Below are 23,457 nucleotides of genomic sequence, written 5' to 3'. Positions count from 1 at the left end.
TATTTTCAAAAACGACCTTAGACGAAAAGGTCTTATTTTTGTTCCAATACAAAGTTCTAGTTATAGACTACGAATGTAATTTGCCGTTCCTCCCTCACACCAACAGATGGCGACAACGCACAGCTGGATCTACGTCAGAACCGGAAATAACGCATCATACGCAAGGCTGGGAGCAGACACACGTGGGTCTTGGAGTTTGTTAAAGTTATGTACTTGTGTCTGTTTTATTAAGAAGTATGCCGAAAAGAACGAGGGCCCGGACGGAGGACAACAGCTCAGTGGAGGAGCTGGTTGAGGATCCGCCAGCGGAGGGCAGGCGGACCCGTAGCGGCCGCACGGTGCGCCCTCCTGCCGCATTGCTGGACAACACAACCCCGGTGAGGACTCCCAGCAGAAGGACCAGGAGGTCCGTCCTAAAGGAGCTGCCACCGCCGGCGGAAGAAGAAAACCCCGAAGATACGGAGCAGAAACCAGACAGTCCGACCGTGGAAGAATCCAGTGCGTCTACGGAACCAGAACCCACAAAAATGACAGAACCCGCCGGACCAGCAAAACCCACAGTGCCCTCAGACCCACCGGCCCAGGCAGCAGTTATGGAAACGGATAAACCCGATGATGGAGGAGAACATCAGCTGTCCAAGTCTGCACCAGCAGAGACGGCTCCTGTAGGCTCAGGTAGCACCCCGAAGAAGAAAGCTCACCTGACTCCCAGTGCCAAACCGATCCCGGCGGTTCCGCTGGGAAAACCAAAGTCAGGAAGAGTGTGGAAGGACCGGAACAAGCAGAGGTGGGATCTGTCTTCAACTTGCTGAAATTTGATTATTTCTGTTCGAAAAAGTTATTTCTTAACCTGTAATACTGATAAAATAAGACATCCAGTGGATTTTATGATGGAAACTGTTAATTTATTCACAAATAAACAATGCAGCCTACTTTGTCATAACACCTAAAAACAATCTGGATTGGGTTGGGGTTTTTTTTTCAATGTATGCAGCAATTATTCTTTCAAAACTATTGACTAGTTATGCAAACATATTGTTAGTGATGGAAAAAACACTCACCTGTCTATTACTGTGATGTTTGCATCCAGGTTCTCTTCATTGGTCAGAGACAAACCTCTGTGCTCCTCCTGGGAGAAGAAGATGCAGGCCAAGCGTGAAAAGGACCTCGTCAAACAGTTCACAGTGAGGCTGAAGGAGGAGAAAGCCCAGAAGAAGGAGGTGATGTGATGCGATGCAGAGGTTCTGGAGAAAAGTCATGCTTTTGCTGTTCTATGTCTAACAGGCTGTGCTTCATTTTTTTTTTTTTTTTTTAGGATAAGAGGAAAAGACGAGAGGAAAACCTGAAACGGCGCGCAGAGAATGAACGCAAAGCCGAGATTGTACAAGTGGTACGTATACGACCTCTCACCTTACAGGTTTGATATGCCCTGCCTTAATGGAGGATTCTTTTTTTTCTTCCATCATTTGGAGTCTCTAACAGAATTTCTATTAGACCCACATTTAGTTCCATTGATCCTCACCATCTCTGCTAAAGAACAGCATGCCCCCACAGGGTGATGCTGCCATCACGTTTTGCCATGGGTGTAATGAGTTCTCCGCACAGCACTGTGAACGTAGGCTGAAATGTACACAGAGCTCTTTAAGGTGTTCAAACCTCGGGATATTATTCTAGAACCAAACGGCGCTTTAAACTTTTCCACACCTCATGTCTGCTCCGTTCCTTGGTTCTGTTTATTCGCTCGTGTTCTTAAGGAAACTCCTGAGGCGATCACAGAACAGCTGGATTCAAAGTGAGGGAGTACAAATGGAGGCCCACATTTTATTTGAAAATCTTTGACATGTTTATTCTCTGATCACGTAGAGTCAAAAAGGATGGGGAAATATAGGCATGTGTAAAACTCCTCGTTGGTTTTTGTTTGACAGATCCGGAACACGGCAAAGATCAAGAGGATGAAGAAGAAACAGCTGAGGCGCATCGAGAAACGAGACACCCTGGCTCTGCTGCAGAAACCGCAGAAGCAGAACAGCACAAGCAAAGTGCAAAAAAAGGTTCAGCAAGATTTAACTTAAGAACTGTGACAATAAATGACATCTATTCAGAAAATTGTCTACGTGCTGTTGTTGGATATAGTTGCTCAGATCAAGTTCGGACGTTATTCTTCATTTGTGCTTTCAAACACAGATCCAAGAGTCCCAGTACATGGAAGAGGTCAGATTTTTTTCAGTCAACTTAATAACTGGTCTCAATATACTCAGCTACTTTTTCGAGGTCCACCTTCCTGGTTCCTGAGTGGACCCCCCTTTTTGCTCTCAAAACAGTGTTAATTTTGCATGAAAGATTCAGCATAGTGTCAGACATTATGCGATTGGCTGATTCACTACTTGTGTTTCTGAATCAAACAGATTCACCCTATAATGTTGCTGCATATATACTTATTAAAATACTATCGAGCAATTATTAAATCAAATTGTTGCCATACATGTGTGAAAACATTCCATGAAGAGATTTCTGCACATCAGGAAAAAATTAGCATTCTGATATTTCACATCAACTTTGCTTTTGTCTGTGTATTCAATGTTCAATTTGTTCAAAGGTAGAAACTGTCTATGAAGTCTGTCATCTCAAAAATGGGATCATTTAGAAAGAATTATGGCAAAACAAAGTACTTGATTTAACCACAAAGGGGCGCTGATGAATCGGTTTACTTAAGAGCACAAGTACAAATAAAAATGTTTACCGCAAGGGGGCGGTATTACATCAACATTAAAGCAATCTTCAATGACTTAACAGTATATTTTTTTTATTGTATGAACAGGCTTCTTATGTGTAATTAAAATGTAATAATCCCTTTACTAATCCTTTGGCATCAGGATTTAGATCATATTAGATTAATTATGCATGGAAAAAAGCACAACTAGACAAAAGTCTTTCCAAAATCTGGAAATTTTATTTACAGTTCAAGTCAGTCACATGCAACATTTTCTTTAAACGAATAAACATGAAATTAGCAAAAAGGAAAAAAACAAAAAAACAAACTAATTTTAGTTTTTTCCCCAAAAGAGCAATATACAAAAATAGAGCTTACAAATACTGTACAGCATATAGTCTCCAAAAATATTCTGCTGCAGAATTCTTAGTTTTACAAACAATGTCTGTGAGACTTCACAAACATAATCAGTGTTAAAAAAAAAAAAAAGAGGGAAAAGTGAGGAGAATTCAAGGGAAAGGGTAAAACGACTTGTTTGGACAAAAGGTAGGAAGTTATTTGTGAGTTTGTAAGAGCTACAGAGGAATAAATACACAATACAAACAAACACAGGTTCACTTCAACAAGGCAGTGACAAGAGATTAAAACCCTAAATGGTCTGGTCTTGCTAAAACCAACCATGGAACCATGAAGAGATTCAAGCAGCAAGGAAAATTTTATTGGGTTTCCTTCTTTTTTCTTTTTTTTCCCCTGTCAAAATGAACCCTACCTCCATGAAACGGTGTTGTGATCAATAACTGCCTTTTCTTCTGTGGTCATCAGTAAATAATTTATGTCTAACGTTGCTCCCGACTGGATGTCTATTTATAACAGCTCAGTCCAAGGCAACGCTGACGTCAGGGATGATTTCAGCGGTGGGAAGACATTTCTTACTGCGCTCTTCAGCCCCACTTTTTTTTTTTTTTCCACTGTCGTCACGCAGACTCTCTTTAATTCCTAAAATTTCATGTCTGGTTGGCACTATCAGGACGGCGGGCGGAAGGAAAACAGGGAGGCTTGTGTGGGGAAAAAAAAAAAAGTAATAACCAACGACAAAGGTGCACAAATGGCAGCAAGCGTTAGCTGCTGTGGGGTTTAGATGAAGGACTCGTGTGGAAATTCATCTTGTAACAATAACGTCTTACACTGAGCAAATGGTGAGAGAAAATGTTTGCAAAGCAGCATGCATTCACAGTAAACATTTCCTTCCAATGTGAGATCCATAGGCAGATCAGTAAACAAAGCTTTAAGACTTGAGTTGTTAGAATGGAAGAGAGCCAGGTTGTATGAATGGCGGTAAAATGGAAGATCTGCTCCCTCATGCTGCAACATTAACAGTCCCAGCCTCTTCATGTCCAAAATACATCACACACACCAAGCTAAAAGAAAAGCATGGCAGTCGTTTTGTTCACCACAGATGTAATGAAACACATCTTTCTTTGTTATTGCAACAGTTTTTGTTCAACTAAGGCTAAAATGGGCGCAAAGATTCCCGGTAAATTTTAGTGTTAATTGCCCTGTGTTGAGTTAATGCCAGAGTATCGGCAGACGTTTTCATCTTTTAAAGGTCCAGTCCTCTGTGTGTTGGCTGACATTCGGCGGAGATGAGACATTCGTCAGAGTAGCGACGCTTTTCCAACTGAAAGCCAGAGACACTTTGTTGAGATCATTGCTTTGTGGCGAGCACGCAAAGAGAAAACCGAAAGGAAAATAGGACCAAGATGGTGTTAAAGACACAATCAGTGACTGCTTATAATGTAAAAATGTTTTACATTGATTTAATTTGGTCCTATTCAAATGAAAACTGATTTGACTTGACTGATGAAACAATGTTTAAGCACACAACTGTTATGTTGTGTGCTGTCAGATTTTCGGATTTGACCAGCAAGTCTTGAGCTTTGACACCCGTGGTTTAGATCAAAGCAGATTCATCAACGTCGGCAAAAATGAGGTTTAAATAGATTCACAAAGACTTACAGCTGCAGAGAAAGGTGATTATAAATGACTGGTGGGGCTGAATACAAATGCCAACAGCTCACTTTTCAGATTTTTATTTGCTGAAAAGATAACGGGACATGAAGACTACTGCAACAGCATGCCGATAAAGTCTAATGTTATTTACGCTCCTTTTTGTAGACAAATAGCTCTCATTTCCGAGAGCTATTTTTCCGAAGATACAGATCAGACCACAGATTGTTTGACAGCCTGTCTCAAACTTATCTTCGGTCCGTCGCTGTGGAATGAGCGGCGTTCCCAGTAGCATTTGTGGGAAAAGTATCACTGTGTGGCCACAAGTTACTTAGGCGTGCAAAATAGATAATTCAGTCATAACCATAAATTGCAAGTGTGTGGGAATGAAATGTTACTGAGTGGTAATTTCTGAGAAGCGGATAACTGTGGCCATGGCCTAATAATAGATGACCACAAGATACAGAATGTATCATTTGTTTCACTGACGGGACAGGAGGCGTCCAATGTGAGTATTATCAGCTCTGACGGGTGCCAAACTTCTGATTTCACATTATCATCATCTTGTGGCTGATTATAACATGCTGTAAGGACTATCAGTTAAAAATACTATCATTATGCTCTCTAAATCCCGCTGATTACCAAACCGAAGCCACAAAACACTTCATTACCAAAGCTCAGTGAGCTATTTTAGCCCACTAATGTTACCAGTAGAGGGGTGGGGGGGGGAGTTCACAGCGAGGCCTTTCAGCTAATTCACCAAATTCAGCTAACCAGAGGACAAAAAAGTATCCACAAAAGCGCTGAAGTACGTGTGGCACGAAACAAAAGCACGTTGTACCGATACAGAAAGGAGGGGGGAGGCGAAAGCACCAGAAGACTGCAGAGAAAAAGCAGGAAAAAAGGGGATAAACTGCAATGTGTGTTTGCATGAATGAAAACCCTGGTTCACTCCAACCTGCTGACCACTGACTATGGCAGTGTAGCTGAGAGAAAGGAGGGTCAGCTCCAGCTGCTCCCTTATGTGCATGTATGTGCGTCCACTAAAAGGATATGCTGATTACACGCTGAGGCCAGGACTGGTGGCGCTGGTGCCAGTTCACTGACTCGTGCTCCTAAACGCAGCGGTACCGAGAAAAAGAAAAAAAAAAGATAAATAGAAAAAAAAAAGAGAGAGAAAATAAGTGACAATAAATAGATTTACACATTTGTGGCAAGAGAGATGAAATGGCTGACACTACAGCACATTTTGAGGGAAGATTTCTTTTTCATTTTGTTGTGTTCCAGAAAAATCAACTCTGTTGCAGGATCTGTGAAACGACTTTCCGCAGCTTTGCTTAAAAGTCTCCTGCTTTCATCCGTGAAATACACGAACCTTAATCTGATGACATTAATACAGGAAAAAAAGGGCAATGAAAAACTAGAAGCGTTACTTCTATTAAACAGCTCAAAGACCTTGGTTTAGAATGCATATTTTTGACTTAAAGTCTAAATTTTGCAGACAACTGGATTAGTCAGAGTAATGCCTGGGCGATGGTGACACAAACATTTCACATTTAAGCAAACAAAACCGTTCCAGAGTTGTCCCTTTGAGATTTCCGTAGATGTGTAATGTTTTAAAACCTGTCCGTCTGCTTTGTACATGGAAAAGAGGAAGAAATAAAATATAATACATGACCTTAGGCCAAAGCAATTAAGATTTCGCCTTCTCGTAAAGTGCTTTTTAAATGAAACAAACAAAAAATATATATATCTTAGTGTAGTGAAGTTCTTGGCTTTTGCGTTTTCTTCCTCGTCTTTTGCTGGTGCCCTCCAGAAAAGCGCTTTGGTTGTGAAAAAGTAACAAAAAGAAACTTCTTCTAGATCAGCTCCATCGTCCATGAAGTAAAAAAAAATAAAATAAAAAGAACGGCTGATTATCAGCCACTCTGTGCTGACATAAAGGAAATCCTTTTTTTTCTTTTTGCAAAAATAAAAAGAGGTGATGACGACCGCAGACTCTCAGTTTTTGTGAGCTTCTGCTCAGTTATTCCAGTTTGTGTCAGTTCGCACACTCCCACCGAAGGGTACCTGTTTAAGGTGTGAGTGTGAGCATTGGGATGTGGTTTGTTGTGTGTCCGCCGGCTGCTTTCCGAGAGGGACTCAGCGTCCGCTACACCAGGTTCTCGGCGCCGGGCAGGGGCTGCTGGACGGGCACAGGGGGCTCCGTGGTGCTGGCCTGCTGGGCGAGCTGCAGGACGGGCATGTTGCACAGCGGGCACACTTTCCTCACCTCCAGCCACTTAATGAGGCACCTGAGGGATAGAAAAATGAGCCAAAGTATGTTTAAAATGTCAGATTTAGAGAGAGAGAGAAAAAAAATGATTTTAGCACCAAAAACTATTTAGCTGGTTCTTCAAATCAACCCATAAACTCTTACTCTGGCCAGGAATTACCTTTCAAAACAGGATTAAACATTAACCCCCCCCCCAAAGAAAAAGACATCTTTAACACTGAAAAAAATAATTTTATATAGTTTGGAAATCTTGAGAGAGAAGAACTAATGCTAGAAATTAAAGACTAAATAAATAAGTAGATAAGAAAAAAGGGTAACACTTTATTTGAAGGGATGTGCATAAGACTGACATAATAAACATGGCATCTGCCATGAACATAAAGAAGTCTTTGTGAATGTTTATGACAGCTGTCATGAAGTGTCATTCGGTAAATAATGACACTTTAAATGATCATAATTTACAAAATCATGCAAAGTTGGCACTTTTAATGGACTTTCAATGCAACTTTTAGAGCAACTTTGCATTAAATCCTGTTTGAGAAATCCCTTTTAACTTAATTTATCTCTAAAACAAAACTTGAAAATCTTGGTGCAACCCAGGGCAGCGATAAATGAGCTGTCAGCTGTAACAGCCTATCAGTCAGAAATCATATCCATATCCCTGCTTCATTCTGATGGGGCTCTCTATCAGGCATCACTGTCTATTCAGATTGTAAAGTATACACAAACAAACCAGAGGTCACAAAGATGTCCTCCTCTGGCCACGTGAGTATGTGCTGTGTTAAAATAAAAACAAAACCTCACAGAAAATCCCACAATGAAACAGAGTCAGCTGGTCAAGATATCAGGAGAGAAGAAAAGTACATCTCATCACATGAAACATCATATTATGACAGCTGAATCATTTAACGAGCATTAAAAATATGAAATGTGAAAGAGTCCAAAATGTATGATTTCTGAACGTTGCAAAGAAAACTCATATCTTAAGCATCAAAGTGTTTGTCTGACTCCTGATAGCTTCACAGTGAGCAGAAGTGATGTGTGTGCGCAAATCAGTGTGTGACAAACCGTTAGTAAGCTTCTATTCCTGTGATTTTAATGTAAAGCAGTTTCATAAATGAGGAGAGCAAGAAAATGTGCTGGTGGCAATTCTGATCTTTGGAAACCAAATGAGCGTCATTAAAGATACTTTAAGGCTTCCGAGGCTTTTAAAACGTTTTTACCCTTCATTTTAGTTATTTTTATCACATGAGGATAACATGAATAAATTTAAAAAGAAACTTCCAAATGCTGATTTTGTTCTTGAAAGATAAATGATCCAATCCAACCCTGTGTGAATCTGAAAGCCTTTAGAAATTGCCTTGTGGCACCGAGCTTCAATTTTCCCAATGCTTTGTTTTTTAAACCTTTTCATATTATTGTTAATTTTCTAGATACATGATTGATTCTACTGCTTTGACAGTGATCTGGCTATGTCTAGTTATATTTAACCAGGTGTTTTTTTTGTCTCTTAACAAGTGAAACTGTGATTTAGGTTTACTCTTTCCACCCCAAGTGAGAGTCAAATCGAGAATTTTGTAAACTTTCCAAATGTCTTGAATTTGTCAGTCAGTTGTAGATACTGTATGGCTTATTGCTTTTTCCCCCCATTTAAAGATCAACCAAATAATGGTTGGATTTAAAGGCTCTCTGCATAAAACTGCATGGTTTTACTTGTAAACACATTAAAAACCACCTCTGGTTTGAATTCTTTCAGCCACTGGGGGAAAACTAGGTCAAAGGACTCGACTAATGTAAACAACTCGGTTGAAACGTTGGGACACGAGGGGAGATGTGGGATGAAGTTAGCTCATCTAATCCTTTATGATCCGTGTTTTCCACTCTGAACGTCTTTAGTTTTATATTTATCTACTGCTGAATGTTAAATTTCACACTTTTTCTTAATGTCACCAAACATTGTAATTGGTGACGATAGGACATATAAAAATTGCAAAAAATAAATCTGTTTTTGACTTCATGTATACTTTAGTTTGACGGCAAACTCCCGGACGAAAGCCTCTACTTACTTCCGATGAAAGGCATGTTTGCATGGACAGATCCCCAGCTCATCTTTCTGCTTGAACTCCTCCAAGCACACCGCACATATCTGAAAGAGAAGGTCAGAGCTTCAGCTACAATTTCTGTATAAAGCGTGCAGGAACTGCAAATGTGTTGATAATTCAGTTCACTTTGGTTCTCTGCACTAATCTCAGTTTTGTGTCGGTGGACTGCAAACAAACCGCTCAGGCGAGCCATGAATGTCTGGCTCACAAAGAAAAACACAACTGTGGCCAAAATCCACACAAAAAGACAATAAAAGGACATGAAAAACAGAAGAGTAACTGACCAACTATGTCCGGTTATACAAGTCTTGACTACCTGTGGCCTTTTTCTGATTTAACGGGAAGGCAAACGTCTTCACTGGGAAAGCTTTTCAAACAAACATTGCAATGTGATTCTCTGAATGTTGTCAATGACGGATTCCAGATGGACAGGCCAATCCACTGATTCAAATGCATTTTTTCCTGAAGAAAACATTCCTTTCATCGTGTATAAAAAGGATTTAATGAAAAGCAGTTTTCATCTGTTCTCTTTGGCAGGAACACACCTCTGCACCAGACTCGTATAACTAGCAGTAGACCTAGTAACTTATTGTTTTGCTGTTTCAGTCTGTCAGTTTACTATAACTCACTGAAAAGGAGCCGTACCCAGTGTTCAGACTAGGACTATTTGTTCAATAATCTGTCATTTGAGGCGAAGCTATCAATTTTCAATTTGTCTTAAAGATGGGAAAAAGGCAAAGAAGCAATCTTTGGCCTCACAGTTAAATTATGAGTTAACTCTGATAAAGCTATACCGAGACCTGGTCAAATCACAGTCAATGGAAAAAACAAGCAGTAAAAAGCATTGCTCACCAAAAACAACACAAAGGAGCGTCTCGTGTTGTCAGAAAGCATGGATGAGCCCCATGAAAGCTCCTGCAAAGGGTTTCCTGGAAGATGTTTCCTATCATTGCTAAGAACGAACAGGGTTTCAGAGGAACATCATGCCTGCCGTTACGGAATGATAATCTGGGACTACTTTGCTGCTTCAAGACTCTCTCCCAGGAAGTCCAGAAGGAGAATGTCTGGCCATCACTCTGCCACGTTTAGCTCATTCACACTTTGGTTTTGTCAATAGAACAATGGCTGCAAAAAATGACGGATATGTATCGGCATTTGGTGCTACCAACGGCGACACCAATAGTTGTAAGGTTTAGGGGGGAAATGCTTTTTTTCCATAAGGCAGGTTATTTTTATAGCTTCTCCCTTTAATAAATTAAATAATAATTTAAAAATTGCAATTTTGGTTACTCATATACTCATACTCTTTGACTGATGCTAACTTCTATTGGATGATCTGAACAAGTGTGAACAAGTAGAAAAAAACTGAATAAATCTGTAAGGGGGCAGAGAAGAAAAGATATTTCGTCAATATTTCAGGGGGAGGACATCAAAAAGCTCTTAAGCCTTAAACTTACAAAATGTTTATCACGATTCATTTATTCAGAGAACTTCATCCTAACTCTCATCCATTCACCCAGCCCAAGATTAGCAAACTTAATGGTTGTTTAGCAGAGAAGCATTTTTCATGTTCATGCTTTCAAGCTATCTTGGTTAACAGCACCAGGGTTAACAGGCCTCCACGTGCTTTCCTAATTAGATTAACAGCCCAGGACCACCCATGACGGCGTGAGGCCCGTGATCACAGCGGTGGCTGCACATCTAGGGTCACTCTTGCTGAGATCAAATATTTACAACTGCTTCCCCCGATGAAAACAGATTCTTCTCAAATTAGTGCAGGATCCAAACAGACAGCTAAAGAGAATTAAATATGGATGAACTCAAAAACTAAGTCTATTTTTACCTAAAGGTTAAATTAGTTTTGATTCTTTTTGTCTTTTTGTTGTAAAATATACCTTCAAGCATCACTGTTAGACTGTGCGTCAATCTATTTCTTTATTGCCAAATACAGACGAGCACATAAATTAGTCAAGAACAGGTAAACCATCAAACCACAGATTAACAAATTACTATTTTACCTTCTGTGTAAAGGTGACCCGACAAATTCCAATTTGTCATTTTCTGCACTTTGTTAATACATGAATACAAAAACAATCATTTATGGTGGAGATTTCTGCAGAGTTTAGTCTTTAAAGATTATCATGATGGGTGGACAGGTGGATGGATGATGAATAAAGGGATGGATATATTCGGAGGAAGGGATACAGAATAAGCAATGGGAAATATTTTCTGACCTTGAAAATGGCTAGCTTCAGATTCCTCAAGACTTTTGGAGATTGCGTGGGAACTCTACATGTTGCCAACTGCTTTAGTTGAATCACTTTGAAATGGTGCCGCATGAAGCTGCAAACATTCCTGGTACCGATCTCACAAAAGACTCTTGTTATGGACGAAGTGTCCAGTTAATGTCTGGTCAGTGACCTGAGATGACAGGCCGCACTGTGCCCACACCGAGCTGCTCCAAGAGTTAACAACAACCAATTCAGCGGCTGACAGGAACTTCAAATTACAAAAGCATGAGCATAGAAACGGTTCATCTACCCGCACTCACAAAACTTCATTCACCTAGTGGACAGCTCTTTTATGGGAGAAGGTTTTCAGCTGCAACAATGACTCCTTTAGCCACCCAGATTTATGGGTGGATGGACAGCTGTGGCTGAAAAGAACTGTATGGGGGCCCAAAGTTTTTTCTTCTGACCAGTTTTGGACACAGAGCAGCTATTTGTTTGGATGTCTGCTTTGCTCTCTGCATTGGAGAACAGATCAATGTTCTTCCTTGCCTGAGATTTCACACTCACAGTTGAGATTGACAAATCCCTTTTACCAATCGTCCTGTAAGCTTCAATTCAAACTTTCCCAAAATCCCAGAATGTCACAGAAGTGAATGCCGAAATGGAAATTTTACAAACATTTTAGTCAATTTGTGATTTGCAAACCGTTGGAAACAGTAAAATGAGGTACATATAGACTTTCTTTTCACTTAGTATGCACAAATATTTGTCCTATATATATATATATATATATATATATATATATATATATATATATATATATATATATGTTCTAATAACTGTAGTTCTGTACTTTAAAACAACTTAGTTATTTAGAATAAAGTTTTGTACAGGCTTCATTCTGATATAATACTTGGCATCCCACAATATTCAAGGCATAGTTTTCACCATTTTATCAAAGTAAATCAAAAGTCAAATTACTAACATTTTTAACATCAGATGTCATAAATGCGATCAGTATTTGTTTTAGATTTAAAAGATCTAAAAAAAATGACCTTGATCACTTTAATGCAAAAATATTTTGAACTATATTGCATGGAAGTTCACTGTTTACATAACACATTTTTATGTGTGCCAGCAGGTTGGTTAATTTCAAACAAACTGTGAAGAGACTCTTCTAGAAGATCTGATTAGGTTACACATCAGACGTTCTCCGGCATGCATTGACCTGTAAACCAATCCCAAACAAAGCCTCTTTTCTGTACTTTCCATTAAAATGTTGAAATTCAACCTAGCCTCACTCATGCCTCCAGGATAATCCTTTACATTCAAAAGTGGGTCATCCAGTCTGAGTTGAGTGTGCATTATTGTCCTTGACTTCTTTATTTTGTTTCAGTCTTGAATCACATTACACTTCTTTCTTTAAAAAAAAAACACTCATATGCCCTGAGGGGACAAGGGGAAGATGGCAATAAACTGTGCTAGAGTTGGTGTGAAGATGAGATTTCCGGCGCTAAAGGGTTGGGGCTCTTGACTGGAGTTCACTCTAATTCAAACCTGGTTCTGCTGTGTGCTAGTAATTTTCCTACTAAGCTTAGGGGAGGTTACTATTATGCAATAATGCCACGACAGAGACTGATGACTTAAACAGGAGACGGTAGTTTTCACATGTCAATGAGTCATGTGAGCGAATCATGAAGAAAACAATGAATGTCCTGTCTTTACTGCTGCCTGAATAAACAAATATATAACAAAACAGAGCAAAATGATTCCCCAAAAAGCATAGCTGAGTTTTATCACATCACAAACCACAATGCATTTTATTGAGATTTTTGGGTTTGAGGTTTGTTTTTGTTTTTTGAAGCCCCTTTTAAAGATTTTCATTTGAATTTAAGAGCAGGACTTAAATTCAAATGAAATTTAAGTCCTGTTAGTTTCCTCAACCATTTCATACACTATATTTAACTTAGGAATTTAAACAAGTCTAGGTTTCATCAACTTAGGCTGATGTTTTCTTTGACTGCATGTGATTTCAGTGTTTTTATACCTAGGTTGTCTTACTTCAAAATATTCACATGGTATACAGTAAGCTTCACTGCCGTTAAGGTTCTAATAACATCCATGTTTTCAAACCAAACCTTGTTAGAAGCACTTTTTCATGATGTGGCAACCGTTAGTAGACACAGAAATATTTTCATAAGTCAGGTTCAGGAGCTTTTGCACAACACAGCCTGTTATTAGCTTCCACCTAGACACAACACTAAGTGAACATAACATGTTCGCTCCACTGTTGTTCAACTTCCTATTTTCTGATCCAAAAACCGATTAAGTTAAATTCAGAATATTCCAACGACTACAAAAAAAGAGAGACAATTTTCATATTGAAAAATCTAAAAGGTTCAGTGCTTACCTCATGCAAGTTTAGCTCTTTGACTTTTTCCTTCTGAATGACCTGAAAGCGAAACCAAAATATGATGAGAAGCATGCTTTTTAATACAGTTAAAGGAACCATCTGTATTGTATTGGTCATTATTTTAGACAATGAATAAAACAGCTTTGATAGAATAAGTTCAAATCAGCTGCTAGTTTTCAAATAAAACATCCATGTGTAGAAGTGTGTTTGCAAACTCTGAGCCGACAGAGGAGCAGAATGTTGCGATGTTTTGAGGTTACAAGTCGAGAGACCAATTACAGAGACAAAGACTTCTTCTCTGCTCGGAGGTGATCTAGAATGTGCTTCTACACTTGTTTTAAATCAATATCAGGTTCTTTAACAATCTAGCAGCACGGTGAGTAAAACAGGCGTGCCTGTCTGTCTCTCTGTTGGAGTAGCTTTGCAGGCTGCATGTTGCGCTCACTCTTCTCCACTAATGGACACATTTCTTGCAGCATAGCCTGGCATTTAAAAAGTTCTGTGAGTGCACATGAGAATTACGTTGTACTTTAAAAAATAAAAAAGCAACAATAGTCTTGAAATGCCACCAGCTGTCAATCCAACTCATAACAGAAATTGCATGCTTCAAAGACACTTGGGTTTAGGACTAATTTATGAACAATTTCATAGACTTTATGCATTTCTCTACCCCAGTACAATATATTTGATACATAATGCACAATGTAATACATTTCTGCATACTCATCATCAGCATAAATATCAGATACATTTTCTGCTGTATTTTTGAGTGGGTGAAAGACGGACAACTATGTTTTTAAAAAAATAAGAAGAAGAAACAAGAACTTGGTGCACAAGTTCAAGATTACTGCATATTTTCTCCAGTCCACACATGATCAAAATTGAATGTACATCTTCAGATATATAGATACTCCCTCACTAATATTTGGTTAAACATCCATTTTAACTTTCTGTCAACACTGTTTTGAATCCATCAATGAGATTCTGCCATAATTCTGGTTGGATATTGGACAACTCTTCTACACAGAACTGGTACAGATCATCTGATTGAACATAAAATATTTACTTGCCAGAAAAACAATAATAATAATAATAATAATCAGTTTTGAAATAGATAAAGCATGTCAACATTATGCTGCTGGAATAGCCAAAACCTCAGCCCTAATTCAACATCCCACTATCAATATGTGCAAAATTGCAGCTGCAAAAACTCTGTGGATGCAATAATTCATGGGCTATTATATATAGGTGCCGTTCTCTCAGACTCTCCATTCCTACAATACATTTGCCCAGTTGGATCGACTTTTACTGTCCTTGATGCCCAAAACTCAATAAACATCTTAGGAGGCTTTACACTAGAGTTGCATCGTGTGTTTTAAATGAACCAGAGTTTTACCCATGAATATAAAGCCTTTTTTGGGGGGGCAGGAGTGAAAGCTCAGAAAAAACACCAGTTGGGAAAAGCAAGTGAACTCTGGCACACCAGGACAGGTATTTAGAAAAGTCCATGCCAAGCATCCAACCAAATTAAATGGGGTTTCCTTTCCTCTTTTAGGAACAGTGTCTATCTTCATTCGTAATTATGCCAGAAGATAGCTGATGGGTTTTGATTTGGAACCAGCTAAGAAATATCAATTCAAACCTCTGTAGGGTGTATGTATATATTTGACCTTGTGATGGTAAGAGAAAACCAGTAGGCCAAACCAGTGCACCCAGTTCTTGGTTTTAAAGTGATTGGCAGTAGTATGATGTATAACCTTTCCACACTGCAAAAAAGAGATTAGATGTAACATTAATGTTTATTAAAAAATTATATTCAAGTCAATGATAAATGCGAGCAACCTTCAAATAGGAACTGTGTGAGTGTGTTTGCAAGCGTTATCTTACTTGTTTGTATGCATATAGCTCTTTGTGTGCCTGGTGCCGTAACCTGGGGAGACGGACAGACAAAACACCTTTCTGATTAACAATTGACTGATTAACATAGACACATATCCTGCATCCTGCAATGGTGGACAAAACAAAAAGAGGTGGACAAAACTGGCTTTGGTAAAAGAGAACAAATTATCCAACAACACTGGCTTTCATGTAAATTAGCAAACGCATCAGAAGATAAGTTTACATAAAATATACTTTAGAGAGAAGGTCAAAAAAGAAAGAGCAGAATAAATGTCTTGGCAGAGTGTGGTGAGTCACAAAGTTCAGTCTGTCATTTAATTCACCAGGCCAAAAATAACTTCCTGACTAAAAACATATGGCTTTAATCAACCAAACATAGAAAGAAGGCAGAATATTTCCTGAAACAAAACTTAGAATCTTTAGAGATTTATTTTGCCAACTGAGGCAGGAGTAAGTCAAATTACATATAAACAGATGATATTCTTGGAAGACTTTAAGCCCTCCTTTCTTTACAAAACACTGCATCCTCAGGTAAAACTATAATTAAGTGAGATTTTAACAGCCATTAGGAACTGCAGGCTGTTTAGACAAGTCTTACACAGTTCCAAGAAAGTTGGGACAGACACAAGTTGAGCTTTAAATACACATACTTCAGAGAACAGCAAGAGAACATGATGGACATTTAATGAGAAGAGAATCCACAGAACATACTTCAGAGGGAGATTAAATAATATAGAAAAGGGACGGGGGAAAAAAAAGCAAAACAGACAAAAGAAATTCGTAGGTTTGTAAGATTTACCTCCGTTACTAGTAACCTTAACCTCTCGCAGCAGAGTGAGAGGGATCTGTAAAACAAGCAGCACAGTCTAGGAGAAAAACTGACATTTTGAAAGAGGTCAGCATGTAAAGGTGCAGAGACTCCAAATGGTTTGGGGGATCTGTGGAGAGTGTGGGGGGTCAAAGTTCAAAACGTCACTGGATATGAATGATTTATGTGGGGTGTTCGAGTGGGTTGTGAAGGCCGACGAAGAGGATAAATGAAAAGAATGTGACATCTCTCGCCATCCAGCATGTGCAGTTTTAAAAATGTTTTTAAAACATTAATAATGGAAATTGTTTGACGTACCAGCCAATTGACCAGTCAATAACACAGTATCAGAAAATCTGAATTGCAGAGCAGTATCAAAATCAGTATCGGGCATTAAGGAGTAATGATGCATCCAGCTGAGACGTTACACATTATTGGGTTCATAATATCTTTCAAATTTCCAGGAAGTCTAGGAATTCCCTTTATTTGTTTTAACAAATAGAAAAAAGTTTGGATATTCCAGTTGTGCTGCTACAAACATTTAGGTTTTTTACGACTACATGAAAAACCCATGACTTACAAATGGTGATCTTTATGCCAAAAAGTCTTTTTTGGTTTTTACTAACTGAAGAAAGGTTTTAAAAATATCAAAGTGAGTTTAAAAAAAAATCTGGGATCAGTCCAGAATTATTCAAATGAGATTTGACAAGACTAAACGTTTTACATTTTGTGCAAATGTAGCAGAGACTGGTGAAACTAAAACAGTTTTTCAATTTAGAACCAACAAGAAGCTTTGAGGCGAATTTTAGCTTTAGTGTTGTTGCCTGCAAACCATCGGGACAGGGGTGTCTAAATTGTGACCCATTGATTAGTTGAGACCCTCATTATTACTTTGTGGCTTCAGTCTACAATTTAAGCAGGTGACTTAGTCCGCGAGCAAAGGTTGTCAATTCAGATGGATTTTTTTTTTCTCATCACTAGCTGCATTTTCTTTACAAACGTGTGCAAAACTTTATCAATATTCTACTAATGTAAAAAAAAAAAAACAATTTTGCAATTGCAGTGTCTCCAACTTTTCACACAAGGAATGAATTTCTGATAAAACCATGTTTTCTTATTCATTTCTTCATCTCTGGATGTTGCACATTCACTGATCTTTTGCTGGCACAACCAAATAAACCAACTGTTCAAGCACTGTTATTGTTTATTTACAGAAAGTGAAGATTACGTGCTACAGGAACACGGTCAGCCTTTAGGCAAACCATGCTACATATTTTACACATGTGTGGACAGGCTGATAAACCACTGAGAGAAGTGGTTGAGGGTTTCTGTGAGAAGCTGCCTTGTGTCAAAGTGTGTGTGCAAATTTGTCTGCTGGAATTTCGCATGTCAACTCTAACACTGGCATCTTTTAATCATCTGTCCATAAAGCAAGAGATGTGATGCGGGGGAAAAAAAACAGAATTACCCTTCTGTGACCTTTAAAGCTAATCTGGTTTTCACCAGAATCCTTTTCAAAACAGAAAAATTATCATAGTCGGGACCGAAAAGATACAAATTACACATTTGTAATCAAGTCACTTGTAAATACACCATCTGACAACAGTGTGGGCCCCTACACTAGAATACAAGCCTATTCATTACCATAAAATGTTTAAAATGCAAATTAAATAAAAGCTAACACTTACTGAGGAGTTGCATGCAGTGCAAAAATCCCTCACAAAATGCCTTTTTGGAACATTTAGCAACATTTGCTGCAGAAAATTTGTAGCTGAATTTTTGCTGCCGGTTAGCTGCCGCAAAAATTCTGGTGTGTGTTTTTTCTGCTACCACAATGATAGGTGTACAAGAACACTGCAAACACATGGGCACAGCTAAGATTACCAGTTTTCAGCAAGAATGCACTGAACTGAAGTGTGTACAAGTAATTTTGGTCCAATCGTTTGGAAGGCTGCTTCTTTAGCTCTGTAAAGAAAATCCTTTACAGAGCAAAAATGTCTCTTTTTACTTCTAGCTGCCAAGCTGATCCTGACGTTCAGTACTGAATCACGGAACAACATGTAAGACATGAAGTGTTTCTAATTTACAGGTAGATGAGAAATTGTAGGAGTGGTAATTTTTACTTACCCTCTGCCCTGCAAGACAGGATATGGCAAGATGGCGAGGGGAGAGTTTTAGGAGAAACAGCTGCTTCTCACTGTCTCAGATAAAACAATGTAGTGCATTATGTGTGTTCAGTTTGCTACTGGCTGAAAACAAACATCCTGCATTACCAGCACTGAGGATAATCTGATTATACCCAGTAGTTTAGAAGGAGGGGTGAGGAATTGACTACTGAAGTAAAGATTGTTTTTGGATGATGGATATTTAGAAGATTACTCTTAAATCTTGCTGGATTTCAGATGATTAAAATAAAGTACTAAAATTGGCACTTTTAAAATCCAACAAATGCAGAAGTAATAGTGGTACGACTGAGACACAAAAGAATATAATGAGAGCAATGAAGAGGATAAGAGGCCTCAAGTGCCATGATTATAGAAAGCAACTTAAATGTAACTCTTAAATAATTTAGATAATTTTATTAACGGAAAGTGTCTTCTCCAAACTGTGCTGTTGAAATATTCTATCCGTTTTTGAAAACGTTTTTAGACACAAAAATCATCACAACATTTTAAGAAGGAAGAAATAAACAAAAGCAATGGCAGTGCCACATAGTATGGTGGTTGTAAACAAGTTTATATCATATTATTTACACTCTAATGGCATTCATATACAGTTAGTCAATGATGCAGACACAGACAGATTCTCTACTCTTTGATTTAAAAGTTGATATCAATGACTTCTGTTTTGACATTCTTCAGGATCCCAAGTCGCTCAACAGAACAGACATTTGGTATAGTGTGAAGAAAAATTATATATATACCGGGGGTGTAACAACACAGTCAGCTACTGAAATGAGACTTTATACGACACTGAAATGAGACTTTATACGACACCGAGTTGGCAAAAATGCAGCAGTTTTTTTGGAAGAAGTAAAAACTTCCATTTAATTGCAAACATAAGGGATCTACAAATAAAAATGTTTTAAAGGATTTGTAATCAGGGCAGAATATCAACCCAGTTTTGACTTATTTTGACTATTTTTCTATAAATTGTCTGTTTTCTAAGGTGTTTCTGAAGCAAAAAAAAATATTCACAAATAACATTTCATAAAATAAATTAAATATAAATAGATCTGCTTCAAAGGTTCTATTCAGTGTTGCATTATCCAGTTTAGGTTTTGACAGGTGTAAGTATTTCAGATTTTGAACAAAACATGATCAAATTCATCCAGACCTACTAAAACTGCTAACATTAGCATTGTTAGCAATTAATGGTCAGCTGCGGTATTCCTGTGAATTGCTGGCAAAATATGGCAGGTAACCTGAAATTACTTAATATATTGTTTTTGTGTTTTATTAACCATCGTGAAATTTTGTTCAGGTAAAGGAGATAAGTCATAACACATTTCTGTTCCTTGTCCTAGGTTTTCCTCCAAAGTGGATGTAGATGTTGACCTTAGACCTGCTACACTCAACGCTAAAGAAATTCCTGAATGGCAATTTTTGCCACAGACCCATGACAAAGCCAGGAAGCTCTCATCCAAAACTAAAATGTGCGCAGCTCTTACCTGATCAGGTAGCAGCAGAAGAGGAGACTGAGGATGAAGACAAAGATGGCTGTCCCAAAGACCACAATGTAGATATTAAGAGGAAGGTTCTGGAACCCTATATTTGGCATCTTGAAACCGTAGTGTGGGAAATCGGAGCTCATGGATATTCTAGATGGAGAAAGACACATGACATGCAAAATGTAAGTAGTTGCACATACTGTCTGCACTGTGAGACACATAATATGTGTTGACATAAGACAGTACAAAGTAAATCTAAACATTTTTATTTTTAATATTTTGTATTATGAAAGTACAGCTCAGGTATTTTAAATGTTAAAATCAGTAAACAGACTAAAAAGATACACATGGAAGATCAACAGTATTTAGTGCAGACCTACAAATTTTACAACCTGGGGGGCCACATTCAGCCTTTTTTGTAGAAGTTGGTGGCCCTCGTAGGTCAATAAAAAATCTCAAGTCAAAAATGCCAAAAGTGCTAATCCTACATGCAAGCACAAGTGTGCTTCTGTAATTTTTAAGTGTTGAAAGGATCAATATTTCAACCTAATTGCCCAATATTGTGCGGCCTAACTCCTACTTGCTGAAATCGAAGGTAAAGTGACTGTCAGCTACTTCTAGGAATTACTGTTTAAATTGGCTTTATACACTGAACATACATCCAGTAATCTACACAAACATGGTTTCTCTGACAACTGCATTTTTCCAAAAGAGTGACTAAGAGGAAATTGAAATAATGCAGTTGTCCATACAACATAATGCATTTATTGCTCTGTTGCCATGGGACCTGGTAAAAACCAGTTCAGTTAATGATCTGGCCCTCACCAATACTATATTCATGTGGTCCTTCAGGAAAATAATTTATCCTAATTTTAACATTGCAGTGTCTCTCAATATATAATTAAACACATTACAAATTAAAACAGCTTTTGAAAATAATTTAGCCAAGTGTAGATATTGACAACATCAAATTACAGCTATGCATAATGAATTTTAACAGGGCACATGACCTTAATTGGTGAAGAGAGTCAGGATTTATACCAGTAGAGACAAAAGACATAACTAAACTAATGCATCTAGGAATGCACAGACATAAAAAAATTGGGCCAGTATTTATTTCTAATATTAATATCTCTGTGATAGTCGATAACACATGTGTACACGTCATCCATTTTACTATATTTTCAACACCTTGATAAAAATGACCACCCTGCTGACTTCAATGGCTTCTCTGTTTCAGTTAAACTTCCCACAGTCCTGAGCTTCATCACTGTTATTGTCATGTGACCAAACAAATGCCACATGGCCAACTGTCTTCCCTCCCTCTCCAGAAACAAAAGGAAATTCCTAATATCACCATACATACCAATGTTAGTGCCAACATATTGTGCATCTCCTAAATGTAATGTTCAATCCTATAAATGCACCTTTTAAATTTCGTCTTCACTTAAAACCGGATGCTCATTTGTGCAAAAACAAAATGCTGAAGATTTGCATAAACCAGTTAAACCTAAAAAATACATAATCTAAACTGAAAGCAGCAGACGAATCTCTTAATGTCCAACAAATAGCACAGAGGCATTATGGCATGCATAACATTTAGCCTTATCTATGGCTAATGCAATTTAATGGGGCTATATGCACAACCCCTCTATTTTAAAACAGACAGATACAGTGCCTTGTCACAGTATTAACACCCCTTGAACGTCTTCATATTTCATCCTGTTACAACCACAAAGATCAAAGTATTTCCTTTTGATCTGTTGACCAAAAGAGAACAGAGATGGAGCATTGCTTTCAAAAGCTTTTCTCACCTAAAAACCTAAATTTCAATCACTAAGACCTGTTAACAATTTATAAATTAAGAATAAATACATCTGTGTTGCTCTGTCCGTCACAGGCTCTATGAAGTTGGTGGTTGCAACAGATCAGAAATGTGAAAAAGTTCAAAGGGAAAGTGGATTACTTTTGCAAGATGCTGATTCTGCATATCGTTTGTTTAAACAAATCCCATCATTAAAGCCCTATAAACTAATTCATAAACGGAATGCCATACCAATAACAGCCTATTGGTCAAGTTATCCCACTCAAAAGGAACATGACTAGACATGTCTACACCTACACTTAAAAAGGGACCGTGGAAGAGGAGGAGGAGCAATAGGAGGAGGGGACGACAGGAATAGCTGTCTGCTCCTTTAGGGATGCCGTCTCAGGCCTGAACCCACCCCAAACAGCTTCGTTCCCTGACACTGTGGAAACTTTTAGGACTATTAACAATCCCCTGGATAACCATAAACTCGCCCCCACACAAACGGGCACTCGGTTATACAACATCAGGATAACCTCAGCCCCTGAACTACTGCTACACCCAGTCCTTGCATAAGGAACCCCCTCCTTCTCAACTCCCGTAAGATATGCCTCTGTAAAGCTTGATGCAAAGGAAGTGTTCCCACATCTACCTTATGCATCTGCTGGTTCTCTTTCGGATCAATGTCTAAGCACCTTAATGTGACCAAAAATTTGTAGCTGGGCCAAGTTTCATGGATGACTCCAGCAAACAAGTATGCAGGACAGGAAGTTTAATGAGGACACAAAGGCCGGTCAGGTTGTGCGGAGTTGCATAAGAAGTGAAAGTCAACAACGCTCCTCAGTCTTTAGATATCATCATGCCTAGAAGTTTTAGCAGCTGGCAGGGGATTTCACTCAGCTCTTTACATAAATCGTTGACAGGACAAACAAGTTGGCTGACTGATGAGGCTGCTACATTACACTTATTAAATGGATCCAACAGAGCTGCTACAAATACATCACCCAATCGCTCCCAAAAGGAGAGATTTTATGGTAATAGGTCAAGGAAATTAAATACATGAGATTTTTAGACCATCTTTATACCATCTACAGTGCCGACTCCCAGCAAGTTGTGGATAAAGAGGGTCCCTTCGGACAAAGTTATAGCTTCAAAACAGCATCTTACCAACCCGGCATTTTAAAGTTGCCTTAATGAGATTCCAAAAAAGTTTCAGATTGACCAGCTTTTAATTCTGCATACGGACCGAACCTGTTAGTGCACACTGCTGGTCAGCTTGTCTAAACGAGGCTGCTACACTTTTCCCTCACTTACAAATGGGACAAATTCACATGCAGAGTTAAACAAGGACTCTGATGGTTGAGAAGTAGAAAGAGGCTTGCACACCGTAGTAAGGTAACACTGCCTTAGTTGTCAAGTTTCTCATGGTACTTCTGTTAAGCAGCCGATTGTTGAGTCAAACAGTTTGACTCATTAAAAAGCTATCAACTTATTTGTCTCCCATTTTAAATCCATAAAACTTAAACTGGGGGAAA

General features: G+C 38.5%; 2 protein-coding genes across 7 annotated transcripts in view; one reads left to right on the top strand and one right to left on the bottom strand.

Annotated features, from left to right (window-relative positions):
* The first annotated feature begins 91 nt into the window (after window positions 1–91).
* On the top strand, window positions 92–3,237 carry ccdc86 (coiled-coil domain containing 86). Its single transcript, XM_008411789.2, has 4 exons — window positions 92–787; window positions 1,091–1,220; window positions 1,316–1,390; window positions 1,926–3,237. The coding sequence occupies exons 1-4, from the start codon at window positions 237–239 to the stop codon at window positions 2,070–2,072; spliced, it is 903 nt and encodes a 300-aa protein (XP_008410011.1). The 5' UTR covers window positions 92–236; the 3' UTR covers window positions 2,073–3,237.
* The window catches only part of rnf24 (ring finger protein 24), a 34,234-nt gene continuing 13,705 nt past the window's right edge, over window positions 2,929–23,457 (bottom strand). For 4 of the 6 annotated variants that reach the window (XM_017305931.2, XM_008411818.3, XM_008411825.3 and 1 more), the window contains 5 exons: window positions 20,116–20,265; window positions 15,626–15,668; window positions 13,736–13,777; window positions 9,059–9,138; window positions 2,929–7,011 (listed from right to left, as the gene is read on the bottom strand). In XM_017305931.2, the coding sequence (XP_017161420.1) occupies window positions 6,870–7,011; window positions 9,059–9,138; window positions 13,736–13,777; window positions 15,626–15,668; window positions 20,116–20,265 (457 nt within the window). In that variant the 3' untranslated portion in view covers window positions 2,929–6,869. Of the gene's footprint in view, window positions 7,012–9,058; window positions 9,139–13,735; window positions 13,778–15,625; window positions 15,669–20,115; window positions 20,266–20,495; window positions 20,774–23,457 lie in introns of those variants that run through there. The other 2 variants (XM_017305935.2, XM_008411810.3) reach the window with 2 other exon arrangements.

Source organism: Poecilia reticulata, chromosome 1 (genome assembly GCF_904066995.2).
Source record: "Poecilia reticulata chromosome 1, P_reticulata-male-v2, whole genome shotgun sequence".
In the NCBI taxonomy this organism is placed as follows: domain Eukaryota; kingdom Metazoa; phylum Chordata; class Actinopteri; order Cyprinodontiformes; family Poeciliidae; genus Poecilia; species Poecilia reticulata.
This window is presented reverse-complemented; position numbering and strand designations above follow the sequence as displayed.